The 24,737-nt window shown below is 42.2% G+C and overlaps 2 protein-coding genes and 1 pseudogene across 3 annotated transcripts; 2 read left to right on the forward strand and 1 right to left on the reverse strand.

Moving 5' to 3' along the window:
- Nucleotides 1-12,100, forward strand: kcna10a (potassium voltage-gated channel, shaker-related subfamily, member 10a). Of its 2 annotated transcripts, none has more exons than XM_088369298.1 (4): nucleotides 1-90; nucleotides 2,303-2,372; nucleotides 2,632-2,781; nucleotides 9,700-12,100. In XM_088369298.1, the coding sequence occupies exon 4, from the start codon at nucleotides 9,797-9,799 to the stop codon at nucleotides 11,486-11,488; it is 1,692 nt and encodes a 563-aa protein (XP_088225424.1). In that variant the 5' UTR covers nucleotides 1-90; nucleotides 2,303-2,372; nucleotides 2,632-2,781; nucleotides 9,700-9,796; the 3' UTR covers nucleotides 11,489-12,100. The 2 variants fall into 2 exon arrangements, with proteins under 2 accessions (XP_088225424.1, XP_088225425.1); XM_088369299.1 differs by lacking the exon at nucleotides 1-90 and adding an exon at nucleotides 537-735.
- Nucleotides 12,101-15,291: 3,191 nt separating this feature from the next.
- On the forward strand, nucleotides 15,292-17,482 carry LOC148401344 (uncharacterized; annotated as a pseudogene).
- Nucleotides 17,483-20,349: 2,867 nt separating this feature from the next.
- On the reverse strand, nucleotides 20,350-24,433 carry LOC148401345 (patatin-like phospholipase domain-containing protein 4). The gene is made up of 10 exons (XM_088369733.1): nucleotides 24,278-24,433; nucleotides 23,156-23,370; nucleotides 22,827-23,059; nucleotides 22,690-22,755; nucleotides 22,408-22,617; nucleotides 22,138-22,198; nucleotides 21,802-22,047; nucleotides 21,604-21,718; nucleotides 21,290-21,412; nucleotides 20,350-21,118 (listed from the first exon to the last, which is right to left on the reverse strand). The coding sequence occupies exons 2-10, from the start codon at nucleotides 23,361-23,363 to the stop codon at nucleotides 20,953-20,955; spliced, it is 1,428 nt and encodes a 475-aa protein (XP_088225859.1). The 5' UTR covers nucleotides 23,364-23,370; nucleotides 24,278-24,433; the 3' UTR covers nucleotides 20,350-20,952.
- Nucleotides 24,434-24,737: the final 304 nt, after the last annotated feature.

A 24,737-nucleotide genomic window follows, 5' to 3' on the forward strand; every position in this document is an offset into this window, starting at 1 on the left:
TATTTCTTTTTTCAAACTAGTTATGCAGAAAGGATACACTGATAAAAGAGCCAAGGAGTGATAAGATGCAGCGATGGACTGGAGAAGTAGGTGGGCAATGAAAAAAAGAAAAATGTCGCACGGGAATTCCAACCTGACACTTCGTATAATGAGCCCAATTGATTAATGGGTTTGGTCTACATTCTTATGACTGCTTGCAATTATACACATATACTTACATCTTAACACAGGAGTGTATCTGAGATTAGACTGAGCTGGTGTGTTTTTTTTTGTCTGTTTGGCGTGTGTTTGGCATGTGTCTGACTGTGCGCATGGGTGACGTTTTCCTACTTTTGATACTTTTATAGACAGCCGCAATTAGAAAGAAGTGTTTGCGCCATTGTGGGAATGAACACAGCCGATTTGTTTCCGGGACAATCAAAGCTGCTCGTCTCATTTGCTTTATATTCAGTGTAGTTGAGAAGCTTTTGCCTTTGACATTGTGGATTATTATTATTTTATTATTATTATTATTATTATTATTTATTGTTATTATTATAACAAAAAAGTGCTCTTTTGCAGTTAGACTGTGGTTATGTACAAGTATATGACAGTGTTGGGCTTTCCTCAAGGATTCCTGGTCCGTGAATCTTAATTCGCATTTCATTCCATGGATCATAAACTCAACAAGGGAATAAATCACGTATCATGGTCTTTCTTCTGAACGTAATCTATTCTGCCCTCTGGCGGCCATGAGTAAGTCTAAGCATTTAAGTATGTGTTGCTTTACTTCATATTAATGTTTGTATATCATTCCACATACAATATTATTTCCAACAAAGGCATCCTCATAATTAGCACTGCCATGGCAGTTAATGTACATTTTAATGAAGTTTCAATGAAATATAAATGAGCTATTCAATCTGAGCATGTTCAATTGCATCTGTGTGTTTTGTTCCATGTGTTCCGGGAGTCATTACAGACACAAGTCCTTCTTTTGCACCCGGCTTGCCTTCTCCCACTCACGCCTCCCAAACATGATATAGAGAGCTTTAAATATCTGAGGCACATGAATAATTCATGAGCTCTAAAATCGTGTTGCATGAGGCCCCTCAGGTCTCTCGTGCTCTTTCCATCTTTTTAACCTACTCTATACTGTTGGCAGGTGTGCTTTATTGTTTATAGTGTACCCGCATCAGCCTTTATACTCTTACGTAGAGTATTGATCAAGTAGGCATTACATAATGGATCGGTGACTGCATACAGCATTAGTAGTCAGTATAATTGTATCTCAAACTCAAGTGCTCAATGTCTTGCACTCCATTAGCTTCCTCCATCCCAAAGAGCATTCCCTCACCTCACCCAATGTCAATAATAATCATAACATTGATTAATAATAATAATAATAATAATAATAATAATAATAATAATAATAATAATAATAATAATATGAAAAAAATGTGGAAATTATACCAGTATATGTGCTTAATGTATATCTCTTTATTTCTTCATCCAATTAATTAAATTTAAAGTTGAACAATGTCAAAGTGGCCCTTTTATCCTCAGGGTCACAAATGGTTTGGACAGCCCTGGGTTAGAGAGTCATGCAATTCATCACTATCGGGGTGAGGCCCCAACAAACGTCAGCAGAGAGCAGCATCTCCTCACTCTACAGTGTCGTCTGATCAGGCTGAGGCTTCAAGTATGGCTCATTAGTGTTACTATAAACACGTACTTGACAATGAAGTGAATGGCTCTTCCTGACTTACAAATACTGGGCGCGTGGGGGCCGCGGGGCACTGCCCCCCTCCCCTTCTGAAATATGCCTCGATTCCATATTCTGCCATTTTGTTATCAAGTCAAGTCAAGTTTATTTGTATAGCCCTAAATCACAAACAGTCTCAAAGGGCTTCACATAGACAAAAATTGACAATTATTCTCAAAGCATCCCCTGATCTTAAGCTCCCAAAAGGGCAAGGAAAAACTCAAAAACCCCTACCAGGGGAAAATGAGAAACCTTGAGAAGGGACCACAGATGGAAGGATCCCCCTTTCAGGATCACCAGGTTAATTGTTGTTATGTTGTTGGTTGCTTTGGTTTGGCATCACAGACTACTGACAAAAACAGACTAAGAAATGACGATAACAGAACAAAGCTAGGTCTCACGTTCAAGCAGTTTTTCTTTGGGGGGGGTCCATATCTCATTCACCCTGTTCGTAGAAATGGTATTAAACTCACAAATGAGTTTTTTGCGTGCACGTGGCCACAATAAAATATTTCCAACCTATATCACGTCTAACAAATGACTTTTTGTCTTAATTAGAGATGTGAATGAGGAGAGAGTCATCATGATGGAGTGCAGCCAAGAGAGCAGGGGGCAGCTTATGACCGAGGTTAGGAAAGAACCTTTTTTTTAATCTCCTTAGTCTCTCTCTCTCTCTCTCTCTCTCTCTCTCTCACTCACTCACTCTCTCTTCATCTCTCTCACTTGCTCACTATTGACCACAGTTGTTGTTGTTGTTTTTTTTTTTTTTTGTTTAACGTGGGTGAAGAGGAGTGGAGAATCGGCCAAATAATACGTCATTATGTTCTCGTTATATCACTATGACATCTGGCCCCGTCGTGACCTCCACCTGTACGCGGGGGGTGAAGTTGTGCCACTGGTGCAACAATGCAAGCTGTGGATGTGCTGGCTGGGTGCAGTGTGCACTCAATGTGCCTCCGGTTCGGCCCGGAGAGCCAGGAGAGCTGGACCTATGCTAGCCAGGTGGAGGAATTTTAAAGGTCTCTGCGGAAATTAAGGTGAGTTGTTGAGTAGTGACTTTTCCATCCTGACACGCAATCTGTATGACAAGTGCAACAAACTCTGTAAGTGAGGGGAATGTGCAATAAGATTAGCAACTTGATGAAAATGAAAACACACCAGTGGATGACATCATTATCAGATACATCATCAATTAACTCTCCACAACGTGATGCTTGACCAAAATATCTTTCAATCGCAACAAATTTGCAAAATTTTATCTGCCTTTATTCTCATTTGTTTGTCTTGTTTTTGTGATTTATTACCAGGTTTATAATTATGACATACAGATAATATTTGAATAATCATATATGTACAGTATATAACTATAATGTTGGAATGTTGTTATCTTATAATATAATTTCAGGAAAAAACAATTTCAAATGACCATTCAAGGATCGCACAAGACTGCTGAATAAGAAAACGACATTAAGTGCCAGAGCTCATTGAATTATTTTTGTTTCCGCCAAAATACACTCAAACTGTTCCAAAGCAGCCCAGAAATATTTATCCCTACCTACGTTCTGATTTGGGCATGAGACCTACTGTAAGTGCAACTGAGACTTTTTTGCTGTCTAATGGTATAATTGAAACTTAAAACTGTTTGGCGTCATGGATTTGCATATTTTTTCCCCCTCCACATTTCCCACATATTTGAATGGAAAATGTATACTGAATGTTTTTCGGGAGTTTTCTTTTTTTATTTTCAAAATTAATCAAGGAGCCAATCAGTGTGGTCGTCATTTGCCCATTCCTGTTGTAGGCGAGTAATTATCGGAACCCAAGGTGACTGTTTACATTTGGATCTATTTGAGTGCCAAAACAATGCAACTACAATTTACTGTTCATGAAAGTAAAGATTGATGGGTACAAATAATACTTTATGATTACCAATCACACGTGTGTTGAGTTATTATGTCCTTAACGTTAGATTTTCTTTTGAGCGTGCACTCCAATTGTACAGTACTTAAGAAGAAGTGACAGCATGGGGAAAAAAGCAGTAAAAGTCCTTAATCTTTTAAGTAGTGTTAAACAACTTGATTTGTTGCGGGTTTGTTGAGTTAATGAATGTTTTATTCAGTCCTATCATGTTAGCATCTTTGTGTGTGTGTGTGTGTGTGTGTGTGTGTGTGTGTGTGTGTGTGTGCGTGTGTGCGTATGTGCGTGTTTGTGTGTGTGTGTGTGTGTGTGTGTGTGTGTGTGTGTGTGTGTGTGTGCGTGTGTGTGTGTGTGTGTGTGTGTGCGTGCGCGTGTGTGCGCGTGTGTGTGTGTGCGTGTGTGTGTGTGTGTGCGTGCATGCGTGTGTTTGTGGGTGTTTGTGTGTGCGGCTGGCTACTTTATACGATTCTGGGGCACCTGGGATTAGTGTAATAGTCAGTCCAGATGGCTAGATTTCCCTGTCTGGCATAAAAAGTAGAGTTCTGGAAAATAATGTAACATTTCTGTAAATGAGACAGACTTAATCTCCTTTGGAGGAGGGCGGGGGGTTGTTGTTGGCAGTCGGGTTGGTGTGTTTTGTAGTTAGGGAAATGCATCCAGATTAACTAATTTTGCCTTTTGACTTTTGTGCAAATGTTTTCTTCGAGATTACAATAGATTTGTGTTGTACATTGATCACAAAAAGGAAGTGATATGGCAAAAAGATTTACGCTAAATGGGGTTACGTCATGATACACTATTATTCTAGTATTATCCTCATTTAGAAATGTAATATACCGTAATTTCCGTACTATAAACCGCACCGGACTACAAACTGCACCAGCTAAAATTCAGGGATATTTTAGTTTTTTTCTTACATAAACCGCACCGGACTACAAAGCCGCACGTGCACACAAGTTTTTTTTGCAAAGAAAGACAGTACAAAGAAAGCCTTTTTAAAGTTTGAATAACATAACATGTCTTTCTAAACATTGCCTGTGACGCAGCAGTAGTACCGCAGCAACACGGAAGTGTGCACGCGAGTTATTAACAAAGAAAGACTGGACACAGAAAGCTTTTTTAAAGTTTTAATAACATACCTTAACATTTCTTTCCAAACGCTGCCTGTGACGCGGCAGTAATACCGCAGCAACACGGAAGTAACACAGCACTAATAGGGTTTGATTAAATAAAACATACCGGTAAAAGTCACTGAGACGCAGCGGTAACACGGCAGCACCACGGTAGCACAGCACTAACAGGGCTGATTAATAAAAGTAAAAGTAAAATAAAGAGCTTCATCGTCTTCATCTTCCTCCTGTGCACTGAAACCATCGAAGTCTTCCTCAGTGTCCGATTGGAATAGCGTTAGATATCCTTGGCCTCACACTTTCTCAGTCTCTCTTTTGTCGTCGCTTTTATGCATTTCTTCGAGTGTGATGAGGGTCTGTTCATGCTAATCTTATTCATGCACGAAGCGCTAAATTACATTAAACTAGCGAGCGACACGTATAGCTCCAGAGTAGACGGGACCACGAAATAAAGAAAAGGGTGCCGCAACACAATGTCATCAACATCGACTGCCTTTAGCTTAAAAGCGGCATCATATGCATTTCTTTTGTCCCCCATAATGACGGTTTGTGTATAAAAGCTTCCTTTCAGTAATGTCCGTCTTGATCGCGTTCTGTGTGATGCGCAAAATGTTCAAAACACAAACTAGCACGTCTTCTTCGGCGCATTATCTCTTCTTCGTCTGTCTTGCTCTTGCTTCCTGCTGGAGGCTGTAAAAATCCATAAATACACCGCGCCACCATTTAAGCCTCAGGGTTCAAAGTAACCTTCTGAATAAAATGCATTAAAAGTTCACATTCATTACAACTTGTTTTTGGTGAGCGAAATCACGAAAAAAATCTTATATAAGCTGCACCTGACTATAAGCCGCAGGGTTCAAAATTTTGGGAAAAAATCGCGGCTTATAGTCCGGAAATTACGGTAGTCGTTTATCCATCCGGCCAATCGGTCCATCCGGCCAATCGGTCCATCCGTCCATCCATCCATCCATCCATCCATCCATCCATCCATCCATCCATCCATCCATCCATCCATCCATCCATCCATCCATCCATCCATCCATCCATCCATCCATCCATCCTTTATTGCAACTCTGATGATTGACAAATTAATAACCACAGTACGCTTCCTACACTGTTTAGGGTGTTTTAACAGGGAGTTTTTGATTAATTGGAAAAAGGATTTCGTTTTGCTCTGGTTGTTGTTTCTGTGTTTGCAAACGCGCGTGCATGTGTGCGTGTGTGTGTGTGTTTGTGTGTGTTTGTGTGTGTGTGTGTGTGTGTGTGTGTGTGTGTGTGTGTGTGTGTGTGTGTGTGTGTGTGTGTGTGTGTGTGTGTGTGTGTGTGTGTGTGTGTGTGTGTGTGTGTGTGTGTGTGTAAAGGCCAAAGACGGATTTTGGACCCAGCTGCTGTGCACAGGATCTTGGCCTGGAGCCTGCTGACACACCCCTGTCAGCTTGGATCTTCTAAATACCTCGCGGGGACTGCACATCAACAACACATGTGCACCACACGTGGATGGGGGGGAAGCAGTGAGGTGCAGTGTGTTATCCGTGAAAGATAGCTAAGGTCTTTCACAAATGGAAGTTTGGTTCCATTTTCTTTTAATTGCGGTTGTGGTGGTGTGAACGAGCCGCATGCAAGTTTTGGGCTGTATTGTACTTTGTTCAGATACGTATGTTGCTCATATGTCATATGTTTATATGCTCATGTCATATGTTTACATCCATTGTCAATTTAGTGTCCCCATTGAACCAGTCTGCATGTTTGCAAATCTTGCAAACAGAACTTGACTCAAGATTTTAAATCTGAAATCCCTAACTGTGAGGCAGACTCGCTAACCGCATGTGCTGTGCACACGGATACTTCTCTCCTTATTTGCTCAATTTTGAAAACGATTATATTTTTTTATCACCATCACAACTATTTATATCTACAGTATTGAGGTAGTGTGCATTGAAAATAAGCATCTAAACGGTCTTTATTTTGGCATAGTTTAGGAGGGCCCTCCCTCTAGCTCCACCACTGCCTTCTGGTGAAAATAGAAAGTTTTTGGTTCATTTGAATAATTTCGTTCAGTGCTGTGGTGATTCGTGATACAAGTGTTTTTTAGATTCGAGCGTTACTGTGTTATTATTAAATTATTAAATTACCTCAAGCCATTGTATTTGATTCATTTAAACATGTCTTGGTTCCTTTAAAAACTAAACAAGTGGTGTGTCTCCTGGTCAGGTTTTGTATAATTACAAGTTTTATTCATGCTTTTGTGTGTATGTGCATGTGTGTGGGAGGCTACTTTCTGTATCTATGACAGCTAGCTGGCATCTGGCACGATCTGACACAAATGATCCCTCGGCTTATGGCACTGCGCTGCCCAGCCTGCATTAATCCCAAAAAGCTTGTCCAAAAATATCACCTCTACCAACGAAGCCCCTCCCACAACCAAAAACACCCCTGCCGCCAAATCATAACAAAGAGTGGACAATGTTCAAGGTCGCGCATCTGAGTTGACATTAGCTCATTGCGCGCAAAAGATACCGTACATATAATAATGACCAATATTTAGTATGCTCATACAAGCCCGGCAAAATGCAAACCCAAAATGAGTTTCAAGAGGAATTGGCTTTCTTTGATTAAACTCAGCGGGTACAACCTCGACGATACATGTTCAGCATATGTAGGTCAGGACCGCCCTTGTGCGCCATCTGTTATTTGTTGTTCCAACAGTATATGAACACTCATTTATTCCTTTGCCCTAATCCACTCCACATAGCATATAAACTATAACTATGGGTAACAAGTTGACATTTGACAGTTCAGTGGCCTAGTGGTAGAGTGTCCGCCCTGAGACTGAGAAGGTTGTAGGTTCAAACCCTGGCGGGTCATACCAAAGACTATAAAAATGGGACCCATTGCCTCCCTGCTTGGCACTCAGCATTAAGGGTTGGAATTGGGGGGTTAGATCACCAAATAATTCCCGGGCGCGGCACCGCTGCTGCCCACTGCTCCCTTCGGGGATGGGTTAAATGCAGAGACAAAATTTCACCGCACCCAGTTGTGTGTGTGACAATCTTTGGGACTTCAACTTTTTGACATTTTATCTACCCTGTGAAGCAAAACCAGATCTAGCTGAACATCTGTTGATGTTTACACACATCTGGTGAAGTCACAGGGGTTAGCTCACGACAAATGTGACGTTTCGCAAATCAGCTGGCCACACCGTATTTCCGTTGCTACATCCAATATTTCACTTTCTATTTTTTTCTGTATATTTGTGTCACATGTGGTCGCATGCTATGAACCTGCGTCTTTCTCTTTCAATGTTGTGTATTATTAGAATGGCAGGAATAGACAGAGTGCCAGGCGTTCACATGGGCCCCATGTGACACCTCTGTTTTAAGCTGTCAAGGTCATGCGCTTTCTTTACAATGAAATTCAACTCCATCACATTTATTGTATGGCAACAAACTTAACTATTAGTTTGTTCTCAATATTCTAGTTTTGTGATTCACAATTCTGGCAACCCTGAAATAAATTTGACCGACTTTTCCTTTTTTTTCTCTGATGCACGTTTTAACCTGGGAAGGGGAACGATTATAAAATGAGAGTGACAAAAAGACACAGCAATTAAAAGCTTGCAGAGGTTGTTCAGGCATGCGCTTGTAACAACCTTCTTCACATGCCAAAGTGTTTTACAGTGTGTGGACAAAATGGTATGCCAATGTGATTTGTGCATTCCGGAATGTGACATTTGATCATCCATAAGCTCTGCCGTTACGTTGTAATGAGGGAAGATTGTTTGGACAGGACAGCTAAGAGCGATAAAGGGTCAATCTCATTTCTCATAAGACTGCATGGAGATGACTATAAAATATGGGGATGTAATGAATGGATCATGAAAAATGTATGGCAAGTTGAAAATAGAGGATAGGAAACATGAGGTGAAAAAGTGTACATACGTTCATCTCCCTTTGTCATAATGTGTATATAAATATGCTCAGTCTTACTTAACAAAGCACAAATCAAATTTGCATAAAAAAATGACATTTAATCAAAATGAGTGTCGATTCAATCTTGTTTCCCTTGATCTCGTCCTTGTCGGTAATTGAGCTTGTCATAACAATTAGGACCAAGCCTTTGCGCTATTATTAGTGTTCACGTGTTACATTATGTGAGTGTGTACTGTTGTTTACTGCAGGTCGCTGTAGGCACAAAAGAACAGAAAGTAAAAATGAATTGATATTTCACAACCATTTCATGAGGTTCGATGCACACAGTTGATGATTTAAATCAGTAGATTTGTGAAAATCAACATTAATGTCGGCGGCTCGGTGGCGCACTGGGTAGCACGTCCGCCTCACAGTTAGGAGGGTGCGGGTTCGATTCCACCTCCAGCCCTCCCTGTGTGGAGTTTGCATGTTCTCCCCGGGCCCGCGTGGGTTTTCTCCGGGCACTCCGGTTTCCTCCCACATTCCAAAAACATGCTTGGTAGGCCGATTGAAGACTCCAAATTGTCCCTAGGTGTGAGTGTGAGTGCGATTGGTTGTCTGTCTCTGTGTGCCCTGTGATTGGCTGGCAACCAGTTCAGGGTGGTCCCCGCCTACTGCCCGATGACGGCTGGGATAGGCTCCAGCACGTCCGCGACCCCTGTGGGGACTAAGCGGTTCAGAAAATGGATGGATGGAACATTAATGTCCGCTCCAAAATAGTCACAATTACCTCGATCAAAAGAGATAAAAATTTCCGTAAGCACTATTTTACGATAATAATAACAGTGTGAAGAAAGAAACATAAGTGGGGAGTCTTTTTTGGTCTTTCAATCTCTCTTTTGGGTCTAACATACTACTTTATACCTTGCTGAGGATTTTCAAATAATTGTTATCATTTGTTTGTCAACGTGACTAACTTCTTGTGTCTCTCATTTCACAGGTGTAGAAGAAAAAAGAAAAAAGGGTCTGTCTACTCCAGCTCTGCATGGTGATTTTTATCCTGGGTTCTGTTGATCTGCTTTGGCTGAACTGGAGCCATGAACATGGCTTTGGTAGACTTTGGGAGCCTAGATGAGTTGGGCCTTGAGGATGAGGACACTTCTGCGGATGAGACCACGGCTCTTAGCATGGACATACCCGCAATAGCGGACATGCCTGTCGGCAACCGTCGATTTCAAGCCCCACCATACCACAACAGTCCTGTTCCGTCGTGCATGTGGGAATCCACATCGTCAACACCCCTCCGACTTCTACAGACACTGGATGTACCTCATTCCCCAATGATAACTCAAAGCGTTGAGCACACAGGTAGTCATTCGAGTATGATCTCCAACTGGAAGCTGCTCCTAAGCAGCGAAGGCACGAAGGAAAGCGAGACAATCTTCAGCCAACTCGCTAAGGAGTGTTGCGAGGACCTTTTTGTCGATAAAAGAGGACTGGAGGACGGGGATCAAAAAGTTATTATAAACATTGCTGGTCTTCGCTTTGAGACTCAGCTCAAAACCTTAGACCAGTTTCCCGATACACTGCTAGGAGACCCTCAGAAAAGGATGGACTATTTCGATCCCATGAGGAACGAATATTTCTTCGACCGGAACCGACCCAGCTTTGACGGGATTTTGTATTACTACCAGTCCGGGGGCAAGGTCAGACGTCCAGCAAATGTTCCTCTGGATGTGTTTGCCGATGAAATAATATTCTACCAGCTTGGGAACGAAGCTATGGAGCAGTTTCGGGATGAAGAAGGATTTCTTAGAGATGTCGACATACCGCTACCAAATAACGACATCTCCAGACAATTCTGGCTGCTGATGGAGTACCCAGAGAGCTCCAACGCGGCTCGATGTGTTGCGCTAGTGTCCGTGCTTGTTATCGTCATATCCATTATTATTTTCTGCATGGAGACGTTGCCGGAATTTAGAGATGACACCGATATTGTCTTGCCTTCGACCCTAAAGCCCGTCAACCTATCTGACATTCACAGTTCTGTGGCTACTCCTGATGTCACACTATTTTCCGATCCCTTCTTCGTGATTGAGACCGCCTGTATCGGCTGGTTCTTCTTCGAGCTATGTACAAGATTCCTAGTCTGCCCAAGCAAAAGAGAATTTTTCCACAATCTTATGAATATTATTGATATTATATCCATCATCCCCTATTTTGTCACCGTGGTGACAGAACTGGTCACGAAACCCGAAGAGAGCTCCGGACAAAACATGTCTTTGGCTATCCTTCGCATTATACGTTTGGTCAGAGTGTTTCGTATCTTTAAATTGTCACGCCACTCCAAGGGACTGCAGATCCTGGGGCAGACCCTCAAGGCCAGCATGAGAGAGCTTGGCCTGCTCATCTTCTTCCTGTTTATTGGAGTTATCCTTTTCTCCAGCGCTATTTACTTTGCGGAGGTCGACGAGCCCAACACGCAGTTTGTCAGCATTCCTGATGGCTTCTGGTGGGCGGTGGTAACCATGACGACCGTGGGCTACGGGGACATGTGTCCCATTACCTTGGCGGGCAAAATGGTTGGGACCTTATGCGCCATTGCAGGCGTATTGACCATTGCTCTACCTGTTCCTGTCATAGTCTCCAATTTCAACTACTTCTATCACAGAGAAACAGAAGCGGAGGACAAGCTGACCTTGTCAGATGCTGTCGAGCAAGCCATCATGGCGGACATGGGTGTGAAACAAAAAAGCAGCTCCTCGCTCAATAAGGTCAATGGCATTTGACTTATTTTCACATATAAATGGTAAAAAAAAATTGGACGAACTGCCTTCCTACTCGCACATGTTCAGAATGAGCTGAAGTGTCTTGTGTATTCTTTCAAATTACGTTGCAGTTTTTCCAAAGCTAACTCAATTCCTGTTTGGAAAATATATTTGATTTCATTTATTCAGTTCTGATATTTAATTCTCTATCGGCCTCGTACCGCATGATAAAGATTGTTCATGTTGTTCTTATTCTGGATCTTCTCAGGTGTTGCAAACGTGGCTAATATGGGCTAACTTCTGTAACGTTTGGCCAAAAGTGATACATCGAGGTTTCAGATTGAATGTGAACCCATGCTAATGCTATAATCCCCCCCCCCCGACACCCTAAAATAACAACCTACGAGAACTAGCAGTAGAGAGTTCAGACTAGTTTTAATACCATGTACACAAACAAAAAGCATTCAAACAAAACAATAAACTGATGGAAATAATTTGTAGGTGGAGCATTCCTTGAATTCATCCATCCATCCATCCATCCATCCATCCATCCATCCATCCATCCATCCATCCATCCATCCATCCATCCATCCATCCATCCATCCATCCATCCATCCACTGCTTACCACTAAACCTAAACCTTTAAGACTTTGACCCCCCCCCAAAAAAAATGGACGCAACTTTTTTTTAAATGTTAAATAAATTACCTTTCAACCCTGGATTCTAATGTATTTATAAAATGGAAAACTGTAACAAGAAAGCCATTGATAATACCAATCAAAGAATACCAACGATTTGTTCCAGATTAAAAAAGAAAAAAAAATTCTCTGAAAGCAAAGTCATGTTTCTTCGTGAACGGGAACAAAAAAAAATATGATTACCCTTTTCCGTCACCACACAAATGTCCTGAAGCACCGGATCCATCTGTGGGTACACAGTATGAATCTGTACTACTTTCAGAATATTGGCTATTAATTGAAGGAGTCAAAAAATAGTTACCAAACCTGTCTGAGCAGTAAAAAAAAAAAACACTCAACTCAATTGTGCATTGGGACTTTTATTATAAATATACTGAATATATAACTTCCCAACATGAAGAGAACTTTTACACAGAAGTAGCAGTTACAATGAATCCTTGTGAGACCAATTCGTAGCAAAACTGCAATTCATCTCATGAAGTCATCGGAAATACTACACATAGAAAGTGACTGAAGACCCCAAATACAACCCAATATTGGAAAAGTACAGTATGTGAAAAACATCTGTTTGAAAATGGACTCTAATTGGATGATAGTCCGGATCAGCTCATCAAAGCTGAAACATATCATTATTGAGCAAGAAGAGGAGAATATTCCTTAAAAAACGTATAAGGTCAAATGAGGTATTTTTTTGTACTATTTAGGCTGTTGCCATGTTTGATAAATTTGCCCAGCCCGGTAGGCTGGGCAAATTTGTTTGGCCTCTATTCCAAACCCCGAAGCAAATTTTTAGAATGCTGAGAATCTGAAGCATCAATGACACAAAAACTCATAATCTTGCCAAAGAAGCCACAAATTGATTTATTCTTTAAAAGGAATGGGTTCATCTTTATTATGCAAATTGAGTAATTAGCATGGCCTTGGCTCTGAGAAATACTGGACAAACTGAGAATTACTGTTTTGAATGAGTCCACACGCACACACACAGTGTATTCTCTTCAAGGACTTAATTGAACTTCTCCAAAGTGAATGGCTCATCTGTTTGATAACTGCGTGACTCTTGAGGCAGGTTGGTTTCCGAATTGTGTGACCTTTGGAGTTCCAAGGATGCAGTGGCGGGCTGTGCATTTCACACGTAGGTGTGTAGGGGTAGTGTGTTTCAGTTCCATCAAGAAGTCCTTTTCTATCGCCATCGAAACTAATGCTGAAAGTCGAGCCTGCCCTGTCGTATTTCTGGCATAAGTTTTAATTCGCTTTAGGGCTGAGAATGTCCTTTCAACAGAAGCATGCTTTTCTTGAAAAGTCCATCTTGAAAATGGCTTTGACAGTAAATCTGCAACCAAATCCATTTCTTCTCTTCCTTCAGCCATTGTGGGTTGACAAAACAGCTATTAAATCAACACAACAATATCTTTGCTTGTGGAGATGCAGTTTGGTAGCTCTGGCTAGTACACTCTCTGACTATCCAACCAATCAGAATCAGCTTTCTTGGCCAAGGTTGTGCATGCCAAACAAGGAATTTGTCTCCGGTTGAGCTCAGCCTCTGTACAACATTTAAGTGACATTCAGGTGACTAACAACAAAGCGTGTAAATACGCTGAAACAACAGTTTGATCAACATGTATTTTATGCTACAGGGCCTGCAGAACTGATTGTGAAGGCCTCCAGGCAGATTTCTTTGACCCTTGCAACAAATAGTGGCTGAAATGTGATTGGTTAAATGCTTAAATATGAAAATACACATCTGGAAGCAGCGCAACCAGGGGGCTCGCAATGAAAGGAAGCGGACAGATCATTTGGTATATTTAATTCGTATTCATGGACAAAATATAATGCAGCCATAAGGGGGTACAAGCCAGTGTCTTTCCTGTGCCGGTCCCAAGCTCGGGTAAATGCAGAGGGTTGCGTCACGGGGGGCATCCGGCGTATAAATCTGCCAAAATTACATATGACGCAAACTCAGTCTGTTAATTCCATACCGGATCGGTCGAGGCCTGGGTTAACAACGGCCGCCATCAGTGCTGTTAACCTACAGGGCATTGGTGGAAATTTGACTACTCTAGGTCGAAAAAGGAGGAGGAAGGCGTGCCAAAACAGGAAAGAGACTAAGACTGAGAGTTGGGACTTTGAATGTTGGGACTGTGACAGGAAAAGCTAGAGAGTTAATGGACATGATGCAAAGGAGGAAGGTGGACATACTGTGTGTTCAAGAGACCAGGTGGGAAGGTAGCAAGGCCAGAAGCATAGGAGCAGGATTCACGCTGTTCTACCATGGTGTGGATGGAAAGAGAAATGGAGTAGGAGTTATCCTGAAAGAGAGGTTTGTGAGGAATGTTCTGGAGGTGAAAAGAATGTCAGACAGAGTAATGAGTTTGAAGCTGGAAATCCAAGGTGTGATGCTCAATGTTGTCAGTGGTTATGCCCCACATGAAGGGTGTGAAATAGAAGAAAAGGAGAAATTCTGGAGTGAGCTGAATGAAGTGATGCAGAGTATCCCCAGAGATGAGAGGGTAGTGATTGGTGCAGACTTGAACGGACATGTTGGTGCAGGCATCAGAGGTGATGAGGAAGTGGTATCTGTCAGGGTTTTCCAGGTTATCTTTATCGTAGGATTATGTTGGAATGCAACCTGTAATAAATAACCTACCTAGATTACTTTTATGCTTATGTTGGAATGCAACAGTTAATAAATAACCTACCTTGTCCTCTCCTACACAAGGTCGTAAAACATCCCCTGATATGTTTGGACTAGAGGCCAAGGGCTTTCTATTCAGCCTACTCATACCCCCACTCTGTTTCTCTTAATAAATATGCCCTTGCAGGGTGGAGAGTTCAGACCTCCATTCGAACATTGCTGCACGCACAGCGACGAATGGACTCTCCACCTGCAGGTGTCTAAAAGGACTTACTTGTCTCCCGTGTGGTTCTTGCAAAATAAATTGGAGTGAGCAAATCTCTAACAGTATCCAGTATCGGGACGCAGAAGGACAGATGATGGTTGACTTTGCAAAAAGAATGAATACGGCTGTAGTGAATACTTTCTTTCAGAACAGGCAGGAACATTTGGGGACATACAAGAGCGGAGGTAGGAGCACACAGGTGGATTACATGTTGTGTAGACGATATAATCTGAAGGATATCAGAGACTGCAAAGTGGTGGCAGGTGAAAGTGTAGCTAGACAGCATAGATTGGTGGTGTGTAGCATGACCCTGGTGGTGAGGAAGAGGAAGATGAAGACAGCAAAGGCGCAACAGAGGACGAAGTGGCGGAAACTAAAAAAGGAAGCGTTTTGTGTAACTTTCAGGGAGGGGTTGAGACAGGCTCTGGGTTGGCAGGAGTCGCTTTCAAATGACTGGAGGACGACAGCTAAGGTGATCAGGGAGGCAGGAGAGTACTTGGTGTGTCTTCTGGACGGAAAGTCGATAAGGAGACTTGGTGGTGGAACGAGGAAGTGCAGGAGTGCATACGTGGCAAGAAGTTAGCTAAGAGGAAATGGGACAGACTGAAGAGCGTAAACAGGGATGCACGGAAATACAGCTTGAGGCGAAAGCAGAAGTGGCAAAGGCCAAACAAAGAGCATACGATGACCTGTATGCCAGGTTGGATGGTGAAGAACGAGAGAAGGATTTATACAGGATGGCGAGACAGAGAGACAGAGATGGGAAGGATGTGCAGCAGGTTAGGATGATTAAAGATAGAGATGGAAATGTTTTTACAGATAATGGAAGTGTGATAGGAAGTTGGAAGGAGTACTTTGAAGAGTTGATGAATGAGGAAAACGAGAGTGAGCGAAGCGTGGAAGAGGTGGCCAGTGTGAACCAGGATGTTGTGATGATCAGTAGGAGTGAAGTAAGGAGGGTACTGACGAGGATGAAGAGTGGAAAGGCAGTTGGGCCGGATGGTACCTGTGGAGGTATTGAAGTGTCTTGGAGAGGTGTCTGTAAAGTTTTTGACCAGACAGTTCAATGACATCATAGAGAATGAGAGGATGCCGGAGGAATGGAGGAGAAGTGTGTTGATACCAATCTATAAGAACAAGGGGGGTGCGCAGAGTTGTGGCAACTACAGAGGAATAAAGTTAATGAGCTACACAATGAAGTTATGGGAAAGAGTGGTGGAAGCTCGACTAAGACCAGAAGTATCTGCGAGCAGCAGTATGGTTTCATATCCAGAAAGAGTACTACAGATGCAGTTTGCTTTGATGATTCTGATGGAGAAGTACAGAGAGGGGCAGAAGGAGCGGCATTGTGTCTTTGTAGATCTGCAGAAAGCATATGACAGGGTGCCCAGAGAGAAACTGTGGTATTGTATGAAGAAATCTGGAGTGGCAGAGAAGTATGTGAGAGTGGTACAGGATATGTATGAAAGTTGCAGGACAGGAGTGAGATGTGCTGTAGGAATGACAGAGGAGTTCAAGGTGGAGGTGGGCCTGCATCAAGGATCAGCTCTGAGCCCCTTCTTATCTGCTATGGTGATGGACAGGCTGACAGATGAGGTCACACAGGAATCTCCATGGACCACGATGCTCGCGGATGACATTGTGATCTGTAGTGAGAGCAGGGAGCAGGTGGAAGGAAATCTAGAGAGGTGGAGGTATGCCCTGGAAAGGAGGGGAATGAGGATTAACCGAAAGAAGACAATACATGTGTGTAAATGAGAGGGATCCAAGTGGAATAGTGAGGCTACAGGGAGTAGAGCTCCAGAAGGTAGAGGATTTTAAGTTCTTAGGGTCAACAGTCCAGAGCAACGGAGAGAGCGGAAAAGAGGTGAAGAGGCAAATCCAAGCAGGGTGGAACGGGTGGAGAAAAGTATCTGGAGTGATGTGTGATAAAAGAGTATCAGCAAAAATGAAGGGAAAGATGTACCTACAAGATAGTGGTGAGACCAGCGATGCTGTATGGTTTAGAAACAGTAGCACTGGGGAAAAGACAGAAGGCAGAGCTGAAGGTGGCAGAGATGAAGATGCTGAAGTTCTCTTTGGAAGTGACGCGCTTAGATAAGATCAGGAACAAGTGCATCAGAGGGACAGCGCATGTTAGGTGTTTCGGGTATAAAGCCAGAGAGGCCAGACTGGGATGGTTCGGACATGTTCAGAGGAGGGATACTGAATATGTTGGAAGAAGGATGCTCGGGATGGAACCACCAGGCAGGAGGTCAAGAGGAAGACCAAAGAGGAGATTTATGGATGGAGTGAAAGAGGACATGAAGTTAGTTGGGGTGAGAGAAGAGGATTCACAAGATAGGGTGAGATGGAAACAGATGGTTTGCTGTGGTTCGGAAATGACGAAAGGAAAAGAAGATTCATGGACAAAATAAGTTTTTAGGCCAGTAGAGAAGGCCTTGCAGGCCCTGACGGCCCACCACTGCAGGAATGATATGCTACTAACGGGAAAACAACAAAAGACCGTGGACTCATAACTGGAAAGAGTTGCCACGTGAGGAGGACATCTGCCATGATGATTTACTATTGGTATCACCTAATTAATATTTTTTTATTAGGATTTTGGATTGATGATGATGAAGATGATGATGTCGAGGGGGACCAGAAGGGGGAATGTCCATCCATCCATCCATCCATCTTCTTCCGCTTATCCGGGGTCGGGTCGAGGGGGCAGCAGCTTTAGGAGGGACTCCCAGGCTTCCCTCTCCCCAGCCACTTCATCCAGCTCATCCCGGGGGATCCCAAGGCGTTCCCAGGCCAGCTGAGAGACATAGTCTCTCCAGCGCGTCCGGGGTCGTCCCCCGAGGGGGAATGTCAAGTACTTTTTATTTTTCAGCCTCACACCATCCTGAATCAAATCTAAAAGATCCATACACATCCTAAAAAAAAAAACCAACAACAACACTTAATCATGAAAATGTTAATGGTGCCCCCCCCCCGGTAAAATCTGACATCTGTTTCACTCTGGTGATTGCGTGAACAGGATTAATGAGAATTATCCCCATCGGACCTCACAGATTACCCAACTTCAAGATAGATAAACATTCAGGGTAGGTCACATACATTCTGAGACTCCTAAAGCGGCACAGTTTTGACCACATTTCCCTTTTTTTTAGTATTAATTCACTTTCTGCAGTCCAAGGTCACTTACTTCATAAATGAAACCAAAATCAAACGTAAACTTTGAATTGATCAAACAATTCACCCAAACGAGAAACTGTTGCCAAATTTTCCATCAGGTTAAAACTTGTTGATGCTCACCAAGCTCGCCACACAAATCCTCACATGCAAAGAAGCACTTGTATGTATAATGTTGCACATCTCCTGCCATAAATGAAGTGAGCTAATGGTATATGTAAGGCTTTACACAACATCAGGCACACAACATGGCGTTAATGCCTCTCAAGTGGAATCAGAGGATAAAGTTTACACAAACACAAGCTTGCATGTATGAGAACAGAAATGTAGCTTTGGGTGAAGAGCAAGAAAAACCTCCATCTGATTTTAAGGTGTCTTTTGGGCCCACAAAGTAGCATAGTACATTCATCTTAATTCAGTATTATCACAATATTGATTGATTAATTCAATATACAGAGGCCGAGATCTACCGGAGTCAAATTCCTTGTTTGGCATGCTCAAACTTGGCAAATAAAAGATTGATTGATTGATTGATTGGTTGATTGATTGATTGATTGATTGATTGATTGATTGATTGATTGATTGATTGATTGATTGATTGATTGATTGATTGATTGATTGATTGATATTATTTATAAACATGTTTGCTCCAGCATGTTACTAATGGTGTGTGTTGCTGTACTGAGGTGGCCATATTGTAAAATCACACAATCCATCCATTATCATGGGTTTATCTAGCTTCAGGTCACAAGGGCAGCAGCTTGAGCAAGGAAGCCCAGACTACCTTATATTTATGGGGTACTTTTTTGTTTTAATAGTATACTCTAGTGGCTGTGTCCCTGAAGGATGATTATGAATGAATTTAGTGCCACGTTATTTATTTTTTTTATCATGTTTTCCAGTGGGGTATGTGGGTATGGATATGATTGCGTCTTTTAAAATCTTTTTTCCATTCACAATATGTGTGCATAGATTGAGCAATAAAAATACACTCAACTTACAACTCAATCCTCTCTCTCTCTCTCTTTCTCTCTCTCTCTCTCTCTCTCTCTCTCTCTCTCTCTCTCTCTCTCTCTCTCTCTCTCTCTCTCTCTCTCTCTCTCTCTCTCTCTCTCTCTCTCTCTCTCTCTCTCTCTCCTCTGTTTTTCCAAAAGCAGCTGCTTTCCGGCTGAATGGCTGGATCAATGGCTTGCATAGAAGAGCAGCAGATGTGTGTGTTATCCGTATGATCCGCCCACACATTATATAAAAGGATACAGCAGCAGGTAATAGACCATCTGTGTGACATGAGACCAGATCTCAAACAGTTGGTTGCCGACCAATGCCAACACAGTCATTCAGGCAGGGCTTAAAAGGTAACTAGTGGGACAGGAAATCCTTGCAAAAAATCCACAGGTCAACGACCACACAGTCGAGTTATGATGTTTGCAAAAAACAATGGGGTATAAAAACAAATCATTTTCATTTTTATATTGTATGCTTTAAGTCCAGGCGGCTCGGTGGTGCACTGGTTTGCACGTCCGCCTCACAGTTAGGAGGGTGCGGGTTCGATTCCACCTCCGGCCCTCCCTGGGTGGAGTTTGCATGTTCTCCCCGGGCCTGCGTGGGTTTTCTCAGGGCACTCCAGTTTCCTCCCACATCCCAAAAACATGCTTGGTAGGCCGATTGGGCACTCCATATTGTCCCTAGGTGCGAGTGTGAGTGCGTATGGTTGTTTGTCTCTGTGTACCCTGCGATTGGCTGGCAACCGGTTCAGGGTGTCCCCCGCCTACTGCCCGATGACGGCTGGGATAGGCTCCAACACGCCCGCGACCCCCGTGGGGACTAAGCGGTACAGAAAATGGATGGATGGATGCTTTAAGTCCACCCCTGTCAAGGTTTTGAAAGAAATATATAAATTATAATTAAATGTATATTTTTTTTAATACACATTTACTGCATATGTATTTCATAGGCATGTATTTCATAGGCTTTGAAGTGGGTGCTTCCTTTGTGCTCAATACTCCACTCAGTGGTTCTCTCATGAAACTACATCCAAAAGAATTTTATACAGGAAGTCATTCTAGAAAAACGCAAGAAAACAAGCAAAGAGGAGATGGATGCATTTGAGCGTGGGGCTACTAGCCATTGCTTTATTGGTGACTAATAAGTGTAAGAAGCTAAAAGAAACAACAGCTCATGGGATGACAAGATGCACAAACAGTCCATTTTCTTGACACAGTTCTCCTAATTGTAAAATCAGGAAGCAAATGTTTTTTGTGCCAAATAAGCCATAACATACTCAAGTTCAATATAATGACAAGAATCTTAAGACATTTCTGAAAGGAATTGCTTTAACTTGTGAGGTCAGCACTGATTTATTTTTATTTTGTGGCAGCACGTTTGTTGTGCAAATTATATCTCCACATGGCTTGGCAAAACTACGAGAGACACACACACACACACACATAGGCATGAGGAGCATTTACGAGGTTGGAAAGCTGGTGGTGAGCAGAAAAGAGACTTCTTACTACAGAGACTACAGTGACAAAGATTTTCTGCATAATTTGCTTAAATAAGGCCTGCCTTCCTTCACTGAACTGTAAACTCAAACACGAGGCTGCTGGTTGAGAATACGCACACAACGGCCTGCGTCATTACTCTTTCCATGTCAAGCACAGATTTTCAAACATGCTAGGCTTTGTTAAAAAAAATAAAAATCTCCATTTTACAAGCCTCGTAATGGAAGTATGGGCCGCGAACTCGCAAACGTGATATTTTCAGAGAGAGCAGGACGAGATGACTCTTTGTGACTTGGAGGGATGGTGTGCTTCAGCGGAACCTCATTTTGAGCTTCTTCCAACAACTGCAACTTAAGCATGATGGGCAACAGCCTAGATGTTAAAAAAAAAAGCAGAAGGAAGGAAGGAAGGAAGGAAGGAAGGAAGGAAGGAAGGAAGGAAGGAAGGAAGGAAGGAAGGAAGGAAGGAAGGATAAGTCCACACTCAATTGAAAAGCAAAAACCTTAAATATCATTTGTAAAAATTCAAAAAAAGATGTCAAACCTGTTCTTTACGTTCTTCATGAAGGTACAGAGCAGTATACCAAAAAAGAAAACTGCCAACTGTCTCAGGCTACACCAAGTCCAAAACATCAACCCTGGAGACCCTCGGGACACTGACTCGATTCTGTGTGGGACAGCATGGGCGGGTCGGATAATTCAAGTGTATCAGGTGGCGTCAAAGCACAAAGCTCTTATCGATACATTTTGCAGTTAAAATATCACATGATGCGAGAGCCATTTTAAAATAGCATTCACATGTCAGCCCTCAGGCATTACACTCAAGTTCACAAAATTGCAGTACCACAACATTCTTACATTTCTTTGGTCTCAAGCAGAGTCTGGAACAACAGCATCATAGGTAGCACCAAGTAGGTCAAGAATCCAGAAGGTCCCATCATGCTCCCATACATCGTCACATTGCCGGTCAGAACTGGAACGCAAACGCTCACATTTGACTGAAGGGCTCTTGAATGGATTTTAGCAAAGTGCTAAGTAAGGAAGAGAAATGCACACTGTTTTTTGCCGTTTCAAAAGTGAAAGGAAGATCCGCAACCGTCAGCTTTAAGGACTGAAGTTCAGTCGAAGTGTTTGTCTGCGCGTTTTGGTTGCCTCGAAGAAAACACAATATTGTTGTTTCCATTTCATCATCATCCTCTTCTTCCTCTGGAGTGGTCTCTTGGAATGTCAGCATTTTAGTGCGACAGTTGAGCGTGCTCTTGAGTTTTTGAATTGTCATCATTTTCATGTTTGGCACAAGCTCTGCATATAAGGGGACAAAAAAGGATAACATTTACATTAAATAAAAGCTTCGTTTGGTGTGTGCTTTCCTTCAAGGTGTAGTTGACCAACCGTTGTTGAGAAGAAAATAAAAGGCGTCTTTGTAGCCATTGTGGTAAGCTTGCTCCACAATCTGAATAAAGAACACACGCTTATAAAAGGAATTGCCAGTTAACTGAGCTACTGGCTGAGTTTAAATATAAAGTCCAAAGTAAAAGAAATTGTCATACACAGGCAGAAAGGAATCTGCTCGGGGCATTGAAATGGATAACTTGCTGATTCAGCAAAAAATACAAATAATAATTTTAAAAAAATAAAAAATATTTTAAAAAAAAAACTCACCTCTGGCTTTATTGGGTAGAGCGCATTCCAGAACCTGAGCCCATTGGCCAAATTGCCCTTCAAGGTAACCCCGGTCACCACCATGTCCAGCATGCTGGGTTGGTCTCGTGGACATATGTCCATCTCGCCGGAGAAAGGAGACACTGTTAATGTGCGACTGGGTAGCTCCAGAACTGGCTGCATCTGACTGAAACCGCCATCCATGTAGTGCTACAAGATGGGACGACAGATATCAGAGAGGGAGACGCCACATGTGTTTCCTCAATGCTGAAAAATACTCACCACGCCGTTGAGGGATGGCGGAAGCATACCGCAATATCCTGGAACAAAGCAGCTACAAAGCAGAGCCTGAGAATTTGAATTAAAAATGCTTAGATAAAAAATTCTCTAATTGCTTAGAATCAACTCATCTGCCTCACCTGCACGACATCATCTTTGGACCGGTATTTTGTTATAATTGTGGGTTCACCATCATCCAGACGGGTTGCGGCCACGGCGAGACGTCCGTTTGCAAGGAGATGCGCATCAGAAGGAAGATATTTGTTCAAAACAAACTTTAACCAGTTGAGAATTTCAACAGAGGGGTTGAATGGTCCAAATGTAAAGGCCTTCATCGCTTTGGAGAAGTTTAGCATCTCATTTTGCATGGTAACTGAGCATGAGGTTAAGGGGGGGCGGGGAGAAATAATCAGAAATTACTTCCAAACACAAAAACAACAGATTTCTAAAAAGTGAGAAAGATACTTACTCAGGTTTACTTCACAAGCAACAGCGGCAGCTACCAAAGACCCCGCAGACGCACCGAGAATAAACGGTGCCTTGCGAAGAAGCCATGGTGCGTTATGTACAAAACATTGGGCAACCCCTAACTGGTAGGTGGCCAGAAAGCCCGATCCAGAGAAGGAAATAGATGAAGGAGCTTCACGAAAATGAACGCAGGACTCCTCGAGAACCATGGTAAGACTGTCAGGACAAGAACTCAATTTCAGTGGCGCCTCACACAAAAAACATGAATTCGCTAAGAGGTGTTATCCAGTGACAAGTGAGAGAAGGTTTTATAATGAAACCTTCTAAAAAGATCTCAATTAGCCACAGCATGTTAGTCAAGCACATGTGATGAGAGCATACAACACTCTTACTGTCCGTCTGCTCCAGTTTGATTGATTTTTTTGAAACCACATTTCCATGTGATAATGTGAGAGGAAATGCTTGTATTTGAGTCAAAGGAAGGTGTACAAATATACCAAAACATGTTTACTTCTTTGCCAGAGCAAAAGACACCTTGGCAATGTGGCTTGTTGCTCTAGTTGCACTGGGCGATACACAAATGAAAAAAAGAATAATAATAATCAACCACTTTATACACAAATGAATTGTTTTATGTATTTATGATAGCTTCACCTGTATTTTGGATTTTTGCTTTAAATCCACCAATGCAACGTTCTAAAAAAGTTCCACAAATCTGGAAAGATTCTGATCTTTTGATACTAAACCTTTTAGTGATCTTCCTCTTTGGCCATTGTTTAATGCTAGTTTGTTATAAGATAGTTTAACTTTCTATTTTCATTTGTAAACTCTTCTCCATATAGTTGTCTTATATTAGTAAAGATTCAATATTATTTCACAGGCTAATTTTAGAGCATTTTTAGAGAATTTTCTTTTCTTTTTGTTTACCTGCAATTATTATAGATCTACAGCAGAGGTCACACTTGAGTGACCAACGCAGTTCAGTGTCAAATGTCAATACAATCGTTAAGGTATCAACACATCACTAGAGCAAGGCACTTTGTAACCAGAAAAACAGCTAAAGTCATGAAAGTTCCCCAAATATTGATTCAAAGAAACAAAAACAACAACAAACAGAACTCACCATAAGAGGACAACAGACCGGAAAGGAGGCAAATAATTTAACAAAGAGTGAAAGGAGGCGGGCAACTAAATACAAGGAAACTGACGGTGACAATCAGGAACACCTGGAGAAGACCCAAGTGGCTGAGGGAGCTAAAACCGGTTGGACGAGAAAGGTCAAGTCACGAAACACACACACACACACACACACACACACACACACACACACACACACACACACACACACACACACACACACACACACACACACACACACACACACACACACACACACACATGAAATTGCATGAAATGCAAATGCAAATCTAAACCAAAACAAGTATCATATGAGTAGTAACGCAGAGATTTAGTTTTTGTTGCAACGTGCGTCTAAGTAGATACATAGCAACAAGTAGCTTAACTAAAAATACTAATAACAAAATGAATAAACCATTGTGATAGGCTTGAGAAATATACCAAAA

The sequence above is a fragment of the Syngnathus floridae genome, chromosome 2 (genome assembly GCF_059516105.1).
Source record: "Syngnathus floridae isolate MCC-2025c chromosome 2, RoL_Sflo_1.0, whole genome shotgun sequence".
NCBI lineage: Eukaryota > Metazoa > Chordata > Actinopteri > Syngnathiformes > Syngnathidae > Syngnathus > Syngnathus floridae.

What these genes read in the sequence shown, in the direction of transcription:
- kcna10a (XM_088369298.1), top strand. Translation starts at nt 9,797, where the DNA reads ATGAACATGGCTTTGGTAGACTTTGGGAGCCTAGATGAGTTGGGCCTT.
- LOC148401345 (XM_088369733.1), bottom strand. Translation starts at nt 23,363, where the DNA reads ATGGTTCTCGAGGAGTCCTGCGTTCATTTTCGTGAAGCTCCTTCATCT. An exon ending in CGCCATCCCTCAACGGCGTG is followed by an intron (nt 22,618 to 22,689) that starts GTGAGTATTTTT and finishes CCCATCTTGTAG; the next exon opens with CACTACATGGATGGCGGTTT. An exon ending in CTGCTTGAGACCAAAGAAAT is followed by an intron (nt 21,413 to 21,603) that starts GTAAGAATGTTG and finishes TGTCCCACACAG; the next exon opens with AATCGAGTCAGTGTCCCGAG.